The 19,881-nt window shown below is 49.7% G+C and overlaps 1 protein-coding gene across 1 annotated transcript; it reads right to left on the minus strand.

Moving 5' to 3' along the window:
- Nucleotides 1-5,593: 5,593 nt before the first annotated feature.
- exosc4 (exosome component 4) lies at nucleotides 5,594-8,671 on the minus strand. Its single transcript, XM_052016536.1, has 4 exons — nucleotides 8,653-8,671; nucleotides 8,429-8,616; nucleotides 6,924-7,130; nucleotides 5,594-6,018 (listed from the first exon to the last, which is right to left on the minus strand). Exons 2-4 carry the CDS (start codon nucleotides 8,597-8,599, stop codon nucleotides 5,659-5,661), a joined length of 738 nt encoding a protein of 245 aa, XP_051872496.1. The 5' UTR covers nucleotides 8,600-8,616; nucleotides 8,653-8,671; the 3' UTR covers nucleotides 5,594-5,658.
- Between the last annotated feature and the right edge of the window lie 11,210 nt (nucleotides 8,672-19,881).

The following is a 19,881-nucleotide window of genomic DNA, read 5'->3' on the forward strand; positions in this document are numbered from 1 at the left end:
AAGGGACGTCCCTTTATTCTGAGGCTGTGCCCTCGGATCCCGGACTCTCCCACTACTGGAAACATTTTGCCCATTTGGGAGCAGTGACCCACACACATGGGCAGAATTGGAAGAGAAACAAAGGACTGCCGATGCTGGAAAACCACAAATTGCTGGAGGAACTCAGCAGGCCAGGCAGCGTCTGTGGAGAAAAAGAGACGCTAAATAGTTTTCTCCACGGATGCTGCCTGGCCTGCTGAGTTCCTCCAGCAGAACTGGAATAGCATTAAGCTTACGTAGGATTCGTCTTACGCAATGATGGACTAACCTAGGGAAGGATCCACAGCGGAAGGCGAGAACTTTAGAGGCAAGGTGGGTCAGGGCCACTGGGTGAGTTTGGACCCACAGCTGTTGGTGAACTGAGCCGAGAGACCGGAGGATGGGAAGCCCTTCAAGAGCAGGGAGAATGATGTGCCTGGAGCTGACCAAGGATGGACCAAGTTTCAGCTTCAGGCGTGACGGAGAGGGTGATATGCACAAGGCACAGCACTAAGACCACTGCCTTTCTTAGTGTGTGGTGAAGGCAGCTTTTGGCACGCTGGCCTTCATCAGTCAGGGCACTGAGTATAGAGGGTGGGAGGTTATGATGCAGTTGTACAGGACGTCGGTGAGGCCACATTGGGAATATATGTTCAATTTTGGTCACCCTGCTGTAGGAAAGATGCCATTAAGCTGGAAAGAGTGCAGAGGTGATTTACGAGGATGTTGCCGGGTCCTGAGGGACTGAGTTATGGAGAGAGGTTGGACATTCATTCATCGGAGCGTAGGAGAATGAGGGCTGATCTTAGAGGAGTATAAAACCATGAGGGGCATCGATAGGGTGAATGCACACAGTCTGTTTCCCAGGGTTGGGGAATCAAGAACTAGAGGGCACAGGTTTAAGGTGAGAGGGGAGAGATTTAATAGGAACCTGAGTTACAACTTTTTCACCCAGTGGGTGGTCCGTATGTGGAACGAGCTGCCAGAGGAAGTGGGTGAGGCAGGTACAGTAACAACATTTAAAAGGTACTTGGACAGGTCCATGGATAGGAAAGGTTTCGAGGGATATGGGCCAAACACGGGCAACTGGGACTGGGTTAGATGGGAATCTTGGTCAGCACAGACTAGTTGGGCCGAAGGGCCTGTTCCCATGCTGTATGACTCTATGACTACGACTTGCACTGAATGGGGAATGAATGTGGTTGGAAATGGGTGGACAGGTTGTGAAAGGGAGGGTGTGTTCTTTCCAGCACCTCACTTTGGGAAGGATGTGAAGGCTTTGGAGAGGATGCAGAGGGAACTTGCTGAAGTAATTCCAGGGATCAAAGACTGAAAGGCAGACTGCAGACGTAGGGTCTGAGATATTGACTGTTACTCTCTCCACTGACCTGCAGGACTTTGCTTTCATTGCAAGGATGTTACTTACAAGGACAAACTGGAGAAATTGGGGTTGCCGACCTTGGGAGAGAGATTGGAAGTTCCTGGGTTCAGCATCTCGGAGGATCTGACCTGGGCCCAACACATTGACACAATCACGAAGAAGGCACGCCAGCGGCTCTACTTCGTTGGGAGTTTGAGGAGATTTGGTCTGTCACCAAAGAATCTTGCAACTTTCTATAGATGTACAGTGGAGAGCATTCTGACTGGTTGCATCACCGCCTGGTGTGGAGGCTCCAATGTGCAGGATGGCAAGATGCTGCAGAGGATTGTAGACTCAGCCAGCACCATCACGGGCACAACCCTCCCCACCATCGAGGACATCTTCAAGAGGCGGTGTCTCAAGAAGGTGGCATCCATCACTGAGGATCCTCACTATCCGGGACATGCCCTCTTCATGTTACTACAGTTCAGCCCATTGAGTCTGCTCTGCCATTCAATCATGGCAGATTTTTTTCAACCCCATTCTCCCTGTAACCCTTAACCCCCTTACCGATGGAGAACCGATCAATCTCTGCCTTAAATACACCCAATGACTTGGCCTCCACAGCTCTCTGTGTCAGCGAATTCCCCGGATTCACCACCCTCTGGCTGAAGAAACTCCTCCTCATCTCCGTACTAAAGGGACGTCCCTTTATTCTGAGGCTGTGCCCTCGGATCCCAGACTCTCCCACTGATGGAAACATTCTCTCCACATCCGCTCTATCCAGGCCTTTCAGTATCCGGGAGGTTTCGATGAGATTGTACTCATTTATTTCGTAGTGTTAGAGGAACCAAGAGACATAGGGGGAAGGCAGGAACAGATTACAGGAGCTGATTAGCCAGTGTCACATTAAATGACCTATTCTGATTTTCTCTGTAGAGCCAGGACAGACTCAATGGGTCAAATGGCCTCTCATGCTTTATCCATCCTGTGATTCGTTGAGTGCAAGTTGGTTGTTTTCATTAAAAAGAGGAAATGGAGGTTCAAATCTCCCTACAGCCTTGGTGAGGACACGTTGATAATCATTAGTCTGCCTGCTGACATTCTGAAGGGCTGGGACCTATCAGCCTTGTTCAATGGAGATTGACGATTACCAGAGTGGGGCTTTATCAGATAATCCCTCAGCTCTCTGCGGTTGATTCCCAGAGATATCTCAGCTGTCCTACAGATTTTAACTCATCCAAGGACACATCTGTAGGAGGGTCACGATCCCTGTGATTGCCTTCAGCTCAATTATTTAATTAAGGCAAACGATTTTTCCCAGGAGTGAAATGTCTAGCACTACAGCGCACATATTTAAGGTGAAAGGGGGCAAGTACAAAGGAGACGTGCGAGGCAAGATTTTTTTTTACAGAGCGGTGGGTACCTGGAATGCGCTGTCAGGGGTGGTGGTGGTGAAGGAGGCAGATAGCACAGGAACGTTTAAGACTCTTAGATAGGCACATGCATATACAGAGAAGGGAGAGATATGCTCAATGTGCAGGGGAGGGATTCGATTAATTAGGAGTATTGGTTTAATTAGTTGGGCACAACATCGTGGGCCGAAGGGCCTGTCCTGTACTGTGCTCTTCCAGGTTTCTAATCAGAAGTGTGTGAGGAGCCATTTGTTTGAAAACGGAAGTGCAGTTAATTGGGTAAAGTTACACGCAGAAACAGATTCAGGCTCCTCATTGGGGAGCGGGTCTGGTGTCAGAGAAGTTTCAGAAGTGAGCAGCTCCTGGGGGCTGGATCCCCAACACTCCCCTGACCCCTTGACTACAAGCATCGAACCTGGGAGCACAAACCCTCGATTAGCATTATCACAAGTTTGGGAAGTGCAGTTAATTGGGTAAAGTTACATGCAGAAACGTTCAGGCTCCTCATTGGGGAGCGGGTCTGGTGTCAGAGAAGTTTCAGAAGTGAGCAGCTCCGGGGGGCTGGATCCCCAACACTCCCCTGACCCCTTGACTACAAGCATCGAACCTGGGAGCACAAACCCTCGATTAGCATTATCACGTTTGGGAGTAAATACTGATTGTGTTTATCATTGTTGGGGTAGGTCCAATGTAAATCAATAAACGGACCTGTGACCTTGTGGAATTATCGTACACAATCGGGGTTGATGGTGAGGACACAGAACATTACAGCACAGTACAGGCCCTTCGGCCCACAATGTTGTGCCGACATTTTTATCCTGCTGTAAGATCTATCTAACCCTTCCCTCCTACATTGCCCCCTATTTTTCTATCATTTATGTGTCTAAGAATCTCTTAAATGTCCCTAATGTATCTGCCCCCACAACCTTATATCTTCCTCTAATCACCTTAAAATTATGTCCCTTTGTGTTAGCCATTGTCGCCCTGGGAAAAAGTCTCTGACTGTCCACTCAATCTAGGCCTCTTATCATCTTGTACACCTCTATCAAGTCGCCTCTCATCCTCCTCCTCCCCAAAGAGAAAAGCCCTAGCTCGCTCAACCTATCCTCATAAGACATGCTCTCCAATCCAGGCAGCATCCTGGTAAATCTCCTCTGCACCCTCTCTAAAGCTTCCACATCCTTCCTATAACGAGGTGACCAGAACTGAACACAGTGTGGTATTAGTCTACGTAATAGATTCAGAGAGTTATACAGTGGAAAGGGTGCGGAAAAGATTCACTAGGATGTTACTGGAACTGGAGGGCTTGAGTTATGAGGAGACTGGGCTGTTTTCCCCGGAGCGCACGAGGCTGAGGGGTGACCTTGTAGAGGTTTATAAAATCACAAGGGGCAGAGATAAGGTGAATGTTCACAGTCTGTTTCCCAGGGTAGGGGAGTCTAGGGCACAAGTTTAAGGTGAGAGAGGAGAAATTTAAAGGGGATCGGAGGGGGAAGTTTCTCCACACAGAGGGCAGTGGGGATATGGAACGAGCTGCCAGAGGATGTGGAAGAGGTGGGTACAATTCAGAATGAGATTTATCATCACTGACCTAGATGATGTGAAATGTGTTGTTTTGCGGCAGCGGTACAGTGCAAGACATAAAATTACAAAAGAAACTAAATAGTGCAAAAGAAAAAGGAATAATGAGGTAGAGTTCATGGACCGTTCAAAAATCTGATGGCGGAGGGGAAGGAGCTGTTCCTGAATCATTGAGTGTGGGTCTTCAGGCTCCTGTACCTCCTCCCCGAAGGTAGTAACGAGAAGGGGGCAGGTCCCGGATGAAACAACAAATTTTACGTCATTTAAGTCTGATAATAGATCTGATTCTGATACAAGACACTTGGACAGGTACATGGATAGGAAAGATTTAGGGGGATGTGGGCCGAGCTCAGGTAGGCACCTTGGTCGTCACGGACGAGTTGGGTTGAAGGATGCGTTTCCGTGCTCCACGCCTCCATGACCAGTGATGATGCACAGGGGTCCGGCCTGGGTCCTCTCTGTGCTAAGCAACAAGGGGCCACTAACATTCTCCCCGTGTCTGCGTGGGTTTCCTCCGGGTGCTCCGGTTTCCTCCCACATTCCAAAGACGTATGGGTTAGGAAGTTGTGGGCATGCTGTGTTGGCACCGGAAGCGTGATGACACTTGCGGGCTGCCCCCAGAACACTCGACGCAAAAGACGCATTTCACTGTGTTTCGATGTACATGCGACTAATAAAGAAATCTTAAAATCTTAATTCCCCAAGCTTCACATTGCAGTTGCTAAATTAGGGAAGATTGAAAATTATGATCAACAACCACTGCTATAAAACAGACAACTGAACAAAGAAACTGTACAAAATAAAAAATAAAAAAACCACAGATGCCGGAAATCTGAAATAAAAACAGAAACACCTGGAGACACTCAGCAGATCAGGCAGCATCCGTGGAAAAAACACAAATAACACTTTTTATTTCAGATTTCCGGCATCTGCAGGTTTTTGAATTCCAAGGAAAGCTGAATGAAGGGTCCCCTAGTGCGATAAGATGGACTCCTGACCTCCCAATCTACCGCGTTATGACCTTGCACCTTATTGTCTGCCTGCACTGCACTTTCCCTGTAACTGTGACACTTTATTCTGCATTCTGTTATTGTTTTCCCTTGTACTGCCTCGATGCACTGATGTGATGAAATGATCTGTATGGATGGCAGGCAAAACAAAGTTTTTCACTGTAGCTCAGTACATGTGACAACAATAAACCGATTTGTTTACACAATCCTTTCGGTACAAAATCTTTATTCACCCCCCCCAGGAGACAAACATTGAGCCGTCCCGCCCGCAGCCTCATTCACCGGCCAGCGAGGTGACCTCCTGCACGTGCTCCCTGACCACACGGTCCAACACGGTGTAGACATCCTGGCACGCCTTCACCGCTGCGTCCACCACCTTCTCCAGGTGGTCCTCGTGGAGCCGAGAATTCATCTCCAGCAGGGCGATCTGCTGGGATTTGGGGAGCAGGGCCAGGGCTACCTGTGGGCCCCCCGCCGACTCCTCGATGTAGCTGAGGTCCGTCAGGGGGGTGTCCTCGATGAAGCCCGTGGAGCAGGCGCACACATAGTCGCGCATGGGGATGCCCGCGTCGATCACCGCCAACGTCGCTGCGTTCACACAGGCGCAGTAATTCCCCCCGTCCGCCTGAAGAATCTGGAGGGGAGGGAGAGGAAAGGCAGGATGTGAACGGGCTGGAGGGCTGGCAACACTGGCGCTGAGCCGACAACTGGCCCCTGGATCCCACACAGCACAGTGGCGCATGTCCCTCATGATCTTATAAACCTCAGTAAGGTCAACCCTCAGCCTCCTTCACTCCAGGGGAAAACAGACCCAGCCTGTCCAGTCTCTCCTGATAACCCAAGCCCTCCAGTCCCAGCAACATCCTCGTAAATCTTTTCTGCACCTTCCCCAGCTTAATGACGTCCTTCTGATGGTGTGGGAACCAGAAGTGCACACAGCGTGGTCTCTCCAACGTCTTGTAGCAACGTCCCAACTCTAACTTCCCATCTGATGAAGGCAACGATGCCAAATGTCTTCTTCATTGACATGCCCACCTGTGTTACCACTTTCAGGAAACTATGTACTTACACGCCTAGGTCTGTTCTACAAACACTCTCCAGGGCTCTGTCGTTCACTGTGCAACTCCTACCCTTGTTTAACTTCACAAAATGCATCACTTAACACTTGTCTGAGTTCCTTTGTCAATCCCTCTTCAATCCTCCTCCTAGAAACAGTCTCCACCTCCTGTATTCAACCACCACTAAATCTCCCCTTAAGCAGCTTTACTCAGAGAACAAGCCCAGTAGCAACGTTATACCTGGGCATCAGATCCCAACAACCAACCTCACAGCTCACTGAGAGCTATCACTAGCCCAGAACATTCGTACCAAGGACTAGAGGCTTAAGGAAACTTAAATATCAATGCAAACACACCAAGGGGTTTTCTTTCCCTAGGACAGTCCCAGAGCTGACCCCATCAGGAGCAGAGGGAAGGATGGGGACCACCTGCAAGCAGAAGACGAGGCCAGAGTCGAATGCCACAGGTCACGGCCCATTACCTGCACATAGATGTCAATCTGGGATCGCGGATAAAGCTGAGTTAAGATGGCAGCCTCGAAGGTCTGCTTGAGATGGAGGGTCATCTCAGTGGACTTGCGGTCACCGTGAGGGCGCCTCTTACGCTCGCCGGTGCTGAAGGTGGCCATGCTGTACTGGCAGTTGACCGTCGCCTTGTCGTGAAGGGCCTTACTGCGGGCGCCGCGGATCTAAGGCAGAGGAGGCGAGGAGAGTGGTGAGACGGGAGGCTGGGGGGAAACAGAGTGGGTGGAGAGACGGTCCCCCTCAGCTACAGTCTACGCCAAGGGGCACCGTCTCAGGATGAGGAACCAGACACTTACAGCGGAATCAAGGGACATTCACACAGGGGGACGGGAAGATTTGGAATCCCCCACGAGGTCGGTGGGAGAACAGTCAGCGGGATCCCACATCCCTCCGCCTTCACCCCTGCCGACCCCACCCAGTCCCTCCCCAACACCTCCCTCCACCCCTCCTCCACCCCCTCCCCTCTGGTCCCTCGCTCTCCATCCCGTCACCTTCCCCTCAGTTCCCTTCCCCAGTTCACCTCCCTCCATCCCCACCCTCACCCTATTCAGCCACACCTCCTCCATCCCCTCCCCCCAGCCTCTCGTCCCTCCATCCGTCCCCTCCGCACCTCCCCAACCCCACATCCTTCTCCTCCCTCCTCCTCCTCCTCCTGTCCAACCCAGGTCCTGGACCCCCTCCCTCCCCCCCAGACCCCCCCCGCCCCTCCCTCCCCCCCAGAACTCACCCCCGGACCCCCTCCCTCCCCCCCAGACACGCCCCGCCCCTCCCTCCCCCCCAGAACTCACCCCCGGACCCCCTCCCTCCCCCCCAGAACCCCCCCACCCCTCCCTTCCCCCAGACACCCCCTCCCCCCCGACACCCCCAGACCCCCCCCGCCCCTCCCTCCCCCCCAGACACCCCCGGACCCCCTCCCTCCCCCCCAGACACCCCCCGCCCCTCCCTCCCCCCCAGAACTCACCCCCGGACCCCCTCCCTCCCCCCCCAGACCCCCCCGCCCCTCCCTCCCCCCCAGACCCCCCCCTCCCTCCCCCCAGACCCCCCCCCTCCCTCCCCCCCAGACACCCCCAGACCCCCCCACCCCTCCCTTCCCCCAGACACCCCCATCCCCCAACACCCCCAGACCCCCCCCGCCCCTCCCTCCCCCCCAGACACCCCCGGACCCCCTCCCCCCCCAGACCCCCCCCACCCCTCCCTTCCCCCAGACACCCCCTCCCCCCCGACACCCCCAGACACCCCCCGCCCCTCCCTCCCCCCCAGAACTCACCCCCGAGCCCCCTCCCTCTCCCCCCCAGACCCCCCCGCCCCTCCCCCCCAGACACCCCCAGACCCCCCCACCCCTCCCTTCCCCCAGACACCCCCTCCCCCCCGACACCCCCAGACCCCCCCCGCCCCTCCCTCCCCCCCAGACCCCTTCCCCCTGCCCTTCCCCCCCGGACCCCCCCCCCGGCGCCGGGCCCACCTCATGCGGCCCGTACACCACGGCCAGCGCCTTGGTGTTGCCCTGCTCGATGTAGGCCGAGCCGTCGGCCTGAGCGAAGACGCCCATGCGGGCGCGGACCTTCCTGAGCTCGGCCGGCCGCCGGCCGTCCACCCGGTAACCCTGGTCGGAGAGGAGCTCCAGGCCCGCCATCGCCGCCCGACCCGACCCGGCCCGGCCCGGACTACAGCTCCCAGCGGCCCCCGCGGCCCGGACTACAGCTCCCAGCGGCCCCCGCGGCCCGGACTACAGCTCCCAGCGGCCCCCGCGGCCCGCCCCGGACTACAGCTCCCAGCGGCCCCCGCGGCCCGCCCCGGACTACAGCTCCCAGCGGCCCCCGCGGCCCGCCCCGGACTACAGCTCCCAGCGGCCCCCGCGGCCCGCCCCGGACTACAGCTCCCAGCGGCCCCCGCGCGGGACCCGCTCCCGGTGCAATAATCACCGGGAGCAGCTTCTCCGGCTCCAAACTGTGTGAAAACTGCCTGTGATTTAAGTTTCTCCTGTGACCGGCGGGTCCCTGATGCCCCGCGCCCGAGGGGCTGCCATGGGTGTCCCGGCGCCCGAGCCACTGCTGCCATGGGTGTCCCGGCACCCGAGGCGCTGCCATGGGTGTCCCGGCGCCCGAGCTGCTGCCATGGGTGCCCGAGCCGCCGCTGCGGGTAACTCCCGGTGCCCGAGCCACTGCTGCGGGTGTCCGCGCTGCCGCTGTGGGTGTCCCTGCACCCGAACTGCCGCTGCAGGTAACTCCTGGTGCCCAAACTGCTGCCATGGGTGCCCAAGCTGCTGCTGCGGGTGTCCCCCCACACCCGAGCCGCCACTGCGGGTGTCCCGGTGCCTGAACCGCTGCTGCAGGTGCCCAAGCTGCCGCTGTGGGTGTCTGAGCTGCCGCTGCGGGTGTCCCGGTGCCCGAGCTGCCACTGCGGGTAACTCCCGGCGCCCGAGCCGCTGCCATGGGTGCCCCTGCACCCGAGCCACTGCTGCCATGGGTGCCCGAGCTGCCACTGTGGGTGTCCCCGCGCCCGAGCTGCCACTGCCGCTGCGGGTAAGTTTCCCGTCACCCCTGCCCGCACACATCTGATAATAAACTCGACTTCGCCGACGCTGGAATCTGAAACAAGGACACGGTCACTGGAAGAACTCGGGCAGTCAGCAGCATCAGTGGAAAGAGGAATCGATTAAATGCTGAACCATAGAACCATACAGCACAAAACAGGCCCTTCGGCCCACCATGTTGTGCCGTCCATCAAACCACCCTCACACTATCTAACCCTTTCCTCCCGCATATCCCTCTACCTCACATTCCTCCATGTGCCTGTCCGACAAACTCTTGAACCTGTCCAATGTACCTGCCTCCACCACCACCCCAGGCAGTGCTGAGTATTTTTAAATGGGAAAAGTTGGGAAGAGTTGATGTTGAAAGGGCTCTGAATGTCCTTATACTCAGGACACTGACAGCTAACTTGCAGGTGATACGAGGCTATTAGGAAAGCAAATGGTATGTTGACGTTTATTGCAAGAGGATTTGAATACACAAGTAGGGGTGTTGTATTGTGCAGGGCCTTATGAGACCACGCCTGGAGTAACGTCACAGTTAGAACCATAGAACCACAGAAAACCAGCACAGAAAACAGGCCATTTGGCCCTTCTAGTCTGTGCCGAAACATTATTCTGCTAGTCCCATTGACCTGCCCCCAGCCCATACCCCTCTAGACCTCTCTCGTCCATGTATCTATCCAATTTACTCTTAAAAGTTAAGGGTGAGCCCGCATTTACCACATCAGACGGCAGCCCGTTCCACACTCCCAGCACTCTTTGAGTGAAGCAGTTCCCTCTAATGTTCCCCCTAAACCTTTCCCCTTTCACCCTAAAGCCATGTCCTCTCGTACTTATCTCTCCTAATCTAGGTGGAAAGAGCCTACTCGCATTAACTCTGTCTATACCCTTCATCATTTTGTAAACCTCTCATCATATCTCCCCTCATTCTCCTCCGCTCCAAGGAATGAGGTCCTTACCTGTTCAATCTTTCCCTGTAACTCAACTCCTGAAGACCCGGCAACATTCTAGTAAATCTCCTCTGCACTTCAATCTTACTGACATCCTTCCTGTAGTTCGGTGACCAGAACTGCACACAATGTTCCAAATTTGGTCTCACCAATGACTTATACAACCTCACCAAAACATTCCAACTCCTATACTCAATACTTTGATTTATAAATTCCAGGATGTTTATAAATGCCAGGCTGATACAGAGTTCTATACAGAGTTATAGAGTGATACAGCATGGAAGCAGACCCTTCAGGCCAACTCCTCCATGCCAATCCAGGGGGAAACCTGAGCCAGTCCCATTTGCCTGTGTTTGCCACACATCCCTCTAAACCTTTCCTATCCATGTACTTGTCCGAATTCTTCTGAAACATGTAATTGTACCCGCCTGTACCACTACCACTTCATATACCGATCACCTTCTGCATGGAAAAAGTTGCCCCTTAGATCCGGTTTACATCCTTCCCCTCTCACCTTAAATGGTTGACATGGACGAGTTGGGCTGAAAAGCCTGTTTCTGTGCTGTATAATTCTGTGGTTCTATGACTGACAATACTCCAGGTGCGCTCTCACTAAGACCTTGCAGAATGCAACATCCTTACTTCTGCATTGAAATCCTTTTGCAATAAAAACCAACACACCTTTGTGTACAATTTTGCTCTCCCTTCCGAGGGAAGAACACACTTGAGGGAGTGTAGCAAAGATTCACCAGTTTAAGGAGTTTGAGGAGATTTGGTTTGTCACCAAAGGCTCTTACAAATTTCTACAGATGTTCGGTGGAGAGCATTCTGACTGGTTGCATCACCGCCTGGTACGGAGGCTCCAATGCACAGGATCGCAAGAGGCTGCAGAGGGTTGCAGACTCAGCCAGCTCCATCACGGGCACAACCCTCCCCACCATTGAGGACATCTTCAAGAGGCGGCACCTCAAGAAGGCAGCATCCATCACGAAGGACCCTCACCACCCGGGACATGCCCTCTTCACGTTACTACCATCGGGGAGAAGGTACAGGAGCCTGAAGACCCACACTCAACAATTCAAGAACAGCTTCTTCCCCTCTGCCGTCAGATTTCCATGAACCCATGAACATTACCTCGTTATTCCTTTTTTTTGCACTATTTATTTATTTCTGTAATTTATAGTAATTGTAAGTATTACACTGTACTGCTGCCGCAAAACGACACTTCACATAATGTAAAACGGAGATAATAAATCTGATTCTGATTCCAGGAATGGTGGACCTGTCGTACAGGGAGATTACAGACCAGGCTTTTATTGTCTGGAGACTGGAAGACTGAGAGGTGACCTCACTGAAACGCAGAAAGGTAGAAAAACAGGAGAACGAGTAGGCCATGTAGTCCTTGAAGCCTGCTCCAGCATTCAATACAATTATGGCTGATATCCTGTGTCTCATTACCACGTTCACGCTCTCTCCCCATACTCCTTGATGGTTTGTGTAACTAGAAATTTATCTGTGTCCTTCTTAAACACAATCCATGACTTTACCTCTGCAGCCCTCTGTGCCGGAGAACACAGGTTCACCACCCTCCCAGTGAAGGAATGTCTCTGCATCTCAGTCCTAAGTGTCTTGTTCCGTAATATGAGACTTTGGCCGTCGTTCTGGACCCTGCTGAGGGAAACATCCTCCCCCCAATCCAGTCTGTCGAGCCCCGTCAGAGATTTGTAAATTGCGGTTAGATCCCCTCTCATTCTCCTAATCTCTAATGAATTCAGACGTAGTCAATCAAATCTGCCCTCACGTGGTGCTGCTAACCCTGCACTCAGTCTGGTGAACCTCTGCTGCACTGCCTGAATGGACTTCTTTCCTGAGACAAGCAGACCGAAGCTGCACACAGTACTCTAGATGTAGTCTCACCAGGGCCCCGTATAACTGCAGTAAAACATCCCTGCTCCTCTACTCAAATCCTTTCGCTATGAAGGCCAACGTACCACTTGCTTTCTATAATAGGGAAAATGCTGGAAGTACTCAGCTGGTCAGGCAGCATCCGTGGGAAGAGAAACAGAGTTAATGCTTCAGGTCGAGAACCTTTTGTCAGTTCTTCGACCTGAAAAGTTCTCTTTACAATATTTTTTATTAATTCCACAAAAAAAAATGCAGAGTACAAGCATCAAAAAGAGAGTAAAAATACTACAGAATACATTGTGTTAAATCATACTTGAGATCACAATCCTCTCAATTGATAATCACATGTGATAGTTAACTAATAAAGAAAAAATTGGAATAATTTTATTATTAATAAAAATCTACACCCACTACCAAAAAACCGGAGCTGTTAGGTAAAAAAAGACAAGGAAAGACCTTTGAGACATAACGATATCAGCCAATATTTGTACTTTAGTCATCAAGTCAAAGGTTTTGAAAATAGTTCAATAAAGGTCCCCACAGGGTTTGAAAGTCTAAGTTAGATTCAAGAGTTGAACAACGGATCTTTTCCAGATTCAGGTATGACATAACATCCTGTAACCATTGAGCATGAGTGGGGGGAGTAACTTCCTTCCATTTAAACAACGCAGCTCTCCTGGCTATAAGAGAAATAAAAGCCAGAATGTGTAAATCAGAAGCCTCCAAAGTTATATCTTTTTCTCCAACGATCCTAAGTAAAGCAGTCAAAGGATTAAGTTTAAAATTTGTTTGAAAAAGTTTGAAACACCTCTGTCCAATGTTTTTAGGGCTCTGACACTGTCACGGATTACCGAGATTCGATACGCAGAAGATTCTTCAAGTTAAACCTTTATTTGCAAACAAAGGCTGTGACGGTTAGAGAGCCGGTCACTGATCGCCCCTGGACAAAGGCTCACAGCTCTTTTTATGGCCCCTTCCTAGTCCAGTTGGCATAATCAATCAAGTCAGTTTCAGCTACATAGTGACATCTAGTTACAGACCCCTCGTTCCACTGCATTCTGCCACAGTTGTTTTCACAAGTGCCTTTCTAACCTAATCACAACATGCTCTAGTCATTTCTGCAGTAGAGACATCATTACCAGACACAGGGTTGTGCTTAGGTCATCGTGCTCAGGCACCCAAGAGTTACTTGACTCTTCCCGTGCGTGGGCTTTCCCTTCGATGAAGAAGGAGAAGGAGCCAGTGCCATCTCAGGCACAGAACAGATTACGAGTAAACATATCTGTGCAGCCTCTATTTTCTATACAATCTACATCTACATTTCTGTTTTCTATATATTCTATAACACGTCCGAAACATGTGAATTAGAGAAGCCACTCTGTTATTGCATTTGTCACAGTAAGGAGATATATCCAAATAAAAACAGGATAGTTTATCTTTAGACAAGTGAGCTCTATGGACCACTTTAAATTGGAGGAGAGAATGATGGGCGCATAATGATGAAGTATTAACCAATTTAAAAATTTCATTCCAAGTTTCCTCAGAAATTGACATCTGCAAATACATGTGTGCAGCTTTATAGGTCCCTGGTCAGACCCCACTTGGAGTACTGTGCTCAGTTCTGGTCGCCTCACTACAGGAAGGATGTGGAAGCCATAGAGAGGGTGCAGAGGAGATCTACAAGGATGCTTCCTGGAATGCAGAGCATGCCTTATGAAAGCAGGTTGAGGGAACTCGGCCTTTTCTCCTTGGAGAGACGGAGGATGAGGGGGGACCTGATAGAGGTGTATAAGATGATGAGAGGTATTGATAGGGTGGATAGTCAGAGGCTTTTCCCCAGGGCTGAATTGGTGGCCACAAGAGGACACAGGTTTAAGGTGCTGGGGAGTAGATATAGAGGAGATGTCAGGGGTAAGTTTTTTACTCAGAGAGTGGTGAGTGTGTGGAATGGGCTGCCGGCAACGGTGGTGGAGGCGGATACGATAGGGTCTGTTAAGAGACTGTTAGATTGGTACATGGAGCTGAATAAAATAGAGGGCTATGGGCAAGCCTAGTAATTTCTAGGGTAGGGACACGTTCGGCACAGCTTTGTGGGCCGAAAGGCCTGAATTGTTCTGTAGTTTTTCTATGTTCTATGTTTCTATCTTGTTCCCAAGCGTTTTTAATTTTATCTGGTGGAACCTTACTCATTCCTAGTAATCTGTCAAAAATATTTGATATTGAGCCATCATGAAAAGGCTTCAAATTAAAAATTACATCTGGTAAATTTTTATCAGGACTCATAGGAAAAGAATGTAGTTGAGATCGAAGGAAATCTCTAATTTGTAAATGTCGGAAAAAATGAGTTTTTGGTAAACTATATTTGGTTGACAATTGTTCAGACAAAGAAAGATTTCCTCCAACAAACAGATCCTGAAAGCAAGTGATACCCGATTTGTCCCACTCTTTAAAAACTACATCAGTCATAGAAGGTTTAAAAAAATAATTAGAAAAAATGGGACTGGACAAAGAAAATCTCGATAAGCCAAAATATTTTCTAAACTGTGACCAAGTCCTCAAAGCATGTTTAACTACTAAATTATCAGTTAGTTATTTAATGATAAAGGAAGTGAAGAACCAAGCAGAGAAATAATAGAACATTTTTTAACAGGGTTTGCTTCCGAAGAAACCCATACTGGACAAGCCTCCTGATTAATGTAATGTAACCAAAACGTAAGATTTCGTATATTGTCTGCCCAGTAATAGAACCTAAAGTTAGGTCAGGCTCCATTCTTCTTAACCTTCTGAAGGTGAGCGTTATTTAGTCCAGGATGTTTATTTTTCCATATGTAGGAAGATATAATCGACTCAAGAGAATCAAAAAAGGACTTAGGAGTAAAAACAGGTAAAGCCTGAAATAGATATATGAATTTAGGTAGAATATTCATTTTAATAGAATTAATTCGGCCAATAATGATAGGACCTGAAACGTTAACTCTGTTTCTCTTCCCACAGATGCTGCCTGACTTGCTGAATATTTCCAGAACTTTTGGTTTTATTTTAGATCTCCATCCTGTGCAGATGTGCCGACGCCAACATCCCTCCACCTGCGAGTTTGCTTTCAGTGACTGGTGCACAAGGACACCCTTTGCATCTCAACACTTCCCGATCTAACACCATTTAAACAACTCCCTGCCTTCCTCTTCCTCCCACTGAAGTTAGTAGCTTCACATTTATCCAGGTTTCTGCCCACCCACCCAGTCAGTCACTCTGGAGCCTCTTTGCATCTTCCTCACAGTTCTCAATCCCGCCCACTATCGTGTCATCAACAAACTTCGGAAAGTTACTTTCTGTTCCCTCATCCAAACCACGGATGTTTATTGCTGGCACTGATCCACGCAGTGCTCCCGCAGTCACTGCCCGCCATCCTGAAACAGACCCATTTATTGATTCCCTTTATTTCCTGTCAGTCAACAAGTCTTCAATCTAAGCCAACACATCAGCCCCAATATCAAGTGCCATAATTTTACATGTGTTACCAACTGGGTTACTATTGATGAATGTCCCTTTAAGATAGAGCATAGTGGTGTGTGTGTGTGTGTGTGTGTGTGTGTGTGTGTGTGTGTGTGTGTGTGTGTGTGTGTGTGTGTGTGTGTGTGTGTGTGTGTGTGGTGTGGTTACGACAACAGAAGATAAAGGACGGAATGACATTTTTGAAACAGTCAGAGGAGTGTGAGAGAGAGAGAGAGAGAGAGAGACAGCAGTCTGCTAGTCTCTATTGATGGATGAGAAACAGTAACTGTGTCTGTCACTTCAATCCACGTATGGATTTTTGGAGTAATCCAGTGGAGTCCACTTTGTCGTTAACCTGTAGAGGGAAGCAGGTATTTGTGTGGACGGCCACGATTTGAGAGCCTTTCGGGGTGAGGCAGAAGCGGTGGAGTGGTCACTGCTGAGTAAACACTGAGGTGTCGTTTGGGCTCCATCGTGGAACATTTGGATTTCGTGATTACTCTCCATGTTCTCTCTACATCTGCGTTTTATCTTCAGACAACAGTGGTTGTTGAAGCCTTTGCTCATGTTTGACCTTATGGCTTGCGGAACTGAACTTTAAGAACCATTCCTGGACTTGGAGTTTGGGAGTTTGCTGCACACACACGACGAGTTTAGTTTTGGGGTTAATGTTCAAGGTTTAACATTTTTACTTCTAACATTCTAACATTTTTACTTTTTTTTTATTATCATAAGTAGTGATTAATAAAGTAGTTTTTAACACTGAATCATGACAGTGTGTTTATTTGTTGCTGGTACATAACAAAATGTGGGACTTCATTAAGGCATTTGACAAGGTCCAACATAATTGGTTAATCAAGGAAGTTCGGATGCATGGGGTCATTGGAGAATTGGCTATGTGGATCCAGAACTGGCTTGCCCGCAGAAGACAGAGGGTGATGGTTGAGAGGACTCATTCAGGTTGGAGGCCTGTGAGTAGTGGTGTTCCGCAGGGATCTGGGCTGGGACCTCTGCTGTTTGTGATGTACAGAAATGACCTGGATGAGTATGTTGATTGATGTGTTAGTAAGTGTTTAGACGATACCAAGATTGGTGGAGTTGTGAATAATGTAGAAGACTGGCGACAGATACATTGTGATATAGATCAGCTGTAGATGTGGGCAGAGAAATGGCAGACAGAGTTTAACTCAGATAAATGTGAGGGGTTGCACCTTGGTAGGACTAATGTCAAGAGGCAGTACACTCTTAAGGGCAAGACCCCTAACAGTGTTGAAGAGCAGGGAGACCTTGGGGTGCAAATTGATGGCTCACTGAAAGTGGCTACACAGGTACACAGGGTGGTTAAGGCGGCTTATGGAATGATTGCATTTATTAATCAGGATATCGAGTACAGGAGTCAAGAAGTTATGATGCATCTCTATAGAACTCTGGTTAGGTCGCATTTAGAGTATTGTGTGAAACTCTGGTCACCTCACTATAGGAAGGATGTCGAGGCTTTAGAGAGGGTGCAGAGGAGGTTTGCTAGGAATCTGCCTGGATTAGAGGGCATGTGCTATCAGGAGAGGCTGGGCAAACTTGGGTTCTTTTCTCTGAAGCGTCGGAGGCTGAGGGGTGATCTGTTGGAAGTGTATAAAATTATGAGGGGCATAGATAGGGTGGACAAGCAATATCTTTTTCCCATTACTGAGAGATACAATACCAGAGGGCAAGCACTTATGGTGAGGGGGGTAGGTTCAGGACAGACATGAGAGGTAAGTTTTTTACTGAGAGAGTGGTGGATGCCTGGAATACGTTGCCTGATAGGGTGGTGGAGGCAAATTCACTGGGGGCTTTTAAGAGGGGCTTGGATGGGTACATGAATGAGAGGAAAATGGAGGGATATGAGCATTCTGTAGCAGGAGGGAATAGCTATGTCGGCACAACATCGTGGGCTGAAGGGCCTGTTCTGTGCTGTACTGTTCTATGTCCCATGTTCTGGAGACCCAAGTACACCACAGCCACTGGTTCTACCAGTTGCATCCTAAAAAATCTCCAGTGGGTTTGTCAGACACAATTTCCACTCCAGAAATCTATGCTGACTTTCTCGAATACCACTGAGATGTTCTGTGTTCTGTTACCTCAGCAATAGGCTCCAGCGATTTTCCCACCACTGCTGATAGTGAACTGATCTGTGGTCCATCCTGTTCTCTCTCCCTCCTTTGGTAAACAGTGGGGTTACGTTTGCCACTCTCCAACCTGTGGAAACTGTTCCCTAATCTACATGATTCCTGAATGCTACCTCCTTCAGGACTCTGGGATGTGACTTGGGGATTTATCAGCTTTTAGTGCCATTCAATTCCAGCCGCTGTCTGTAAGGAGTTTGTACGTTCTCCCCGTGTCTGCGTGGGTTTCCTCCGGGTGCTCCGGTTTCCTCCCACATTCCAAAGACGTACGGGTTAGGAAGTTGTGGGCATCCTATGTTGGCGCCGGAAGCGTGGCGACACTTGCGGGCTGCCCCCAGAACACTCTACGCAAAAGATGCATTTCACTGTGTGTTTTGATGTACATGTGACTAATAAAGAAATCTTATCTTATCTTAATTTCTCCAGCACTTTTTTTTAATAGCACAGGATAGACATTGGGAGGATGTTCTCACTGGCCAAGGCTTTAGGAACTGGGGGTGGGGGGGGGGGGGGGGTGTCACAGACGGAATAAGGCATCAGCCATTTAGGACAGAAGTGAGGACAAATTCCTTCCTGCAGAGAATGGCCATAAGGCCATAAGATATGGGAGGAGAATTAGGCCATTCAGCCCATTGAGTCTGCTCTACTATTCAATCATGGCTGACTTTTTATTTCAACTCCATTTTCCCACCTTCTCCCCATAACCCTCACCAATCAAGAACCGATCAATCTCTGCCTTAGATGCACCCAATGACTTGGCCTCCACAGCCGTCTGTGGCAACAAATTCCACAGATTCACTGCCCTCCGGCTGAAGAGATCCCTCCTCATCTCAGTTCTAAAGGGACGTCCCTTTATTCTAGGGCTGTGCCCTCGGATCCTGGACTCTCCATGGAGAATCTTTGGACTTGTCTATCCCAAGGGACTATGTAGTCACTGAGTTCATTGAAAACAGAGATCAGTAGATTTTCAAAGTGAAAAAAGGAAAACATTTCCCACAATTTGTTTTGGTTTCAGGTTTCCAGTATCTGCAGATGTTTTATTTTGGACAGCTATCTGGATAGGTAGGGTCTGCAGTTCCCACACTGGCCTCATCAGTCACCCCAAAACCCACAGAACTAGAGTGAAGTCTCATCCTTGATCAGGAGAGATAGTAGAAGAAGAAGAATGAAGGGTTATTGAGGTGGGGCAGGAAAATGGTGCTGAGGTAGGGTCAGTCATGGTCTAGTTGATGGCAGAACAGGATTGAGGGGATTGAGGAATAGTCTATGTCTTTTGGGTTTATGACACCAATCTGTGTTGTCTGCCCCTTCTCAGTCTCCTCCCTACCACAGACACCACTTTGTTCTCCCCCTCTCTACCTCTCACCTTTCTTTACAAGTTTACGCATGTCCGTGTTCTATACTTTCTAGACCTCCCAGTTCTGAGAGGGAAGGTGATAACTTGCTGGTTGTTAACCTAGAGTCACGTCATACAGCACAGAACCAGGCCCTTCAGCCCACCATCTCCTCGCAGCTACCATCGGGCAGGAGGTACAGAAGCCTGAAGTCCCCACACCACCAGGTTCAGGAACAGCTACTTCCCTTCAACCATTCAGTTCTTGAACCAACCAGCACAACCCTAATCACTACAGTTTAATAACACTATGGCCACTTTGATCATTTTGCACTAAAATGGACTGTTTTTTTTGTTCTAATTGTGTTTTTTCTTGTAAAAATTGTGTACAATTTATGTTTATGTTTTTCTTGTGAATGCTGCTTATCTGATGCTATGTGCCTGTGATGCTGCTGCAGGTAAGATTTTCACTGCACCTGTGCACACATGGACTTGTGCATCTGACAATAAACTCAACTTTGACTTTGACCACTTTGACTT

Source organism: Pristis pectinata, chromosome 5 (genome assembly GCF_009764475.1).
Source record: "Pristis pectinata isolate sPriPec2 chromosome 5, sPriPec2.1.pri, whole genome shotgun sequence".
NCBI lineage: Eukaryota > Metazoa > Chordata > Chondrichthyes > Rhinopristiformes > Pristidae > Pristis > Pristis pectinata.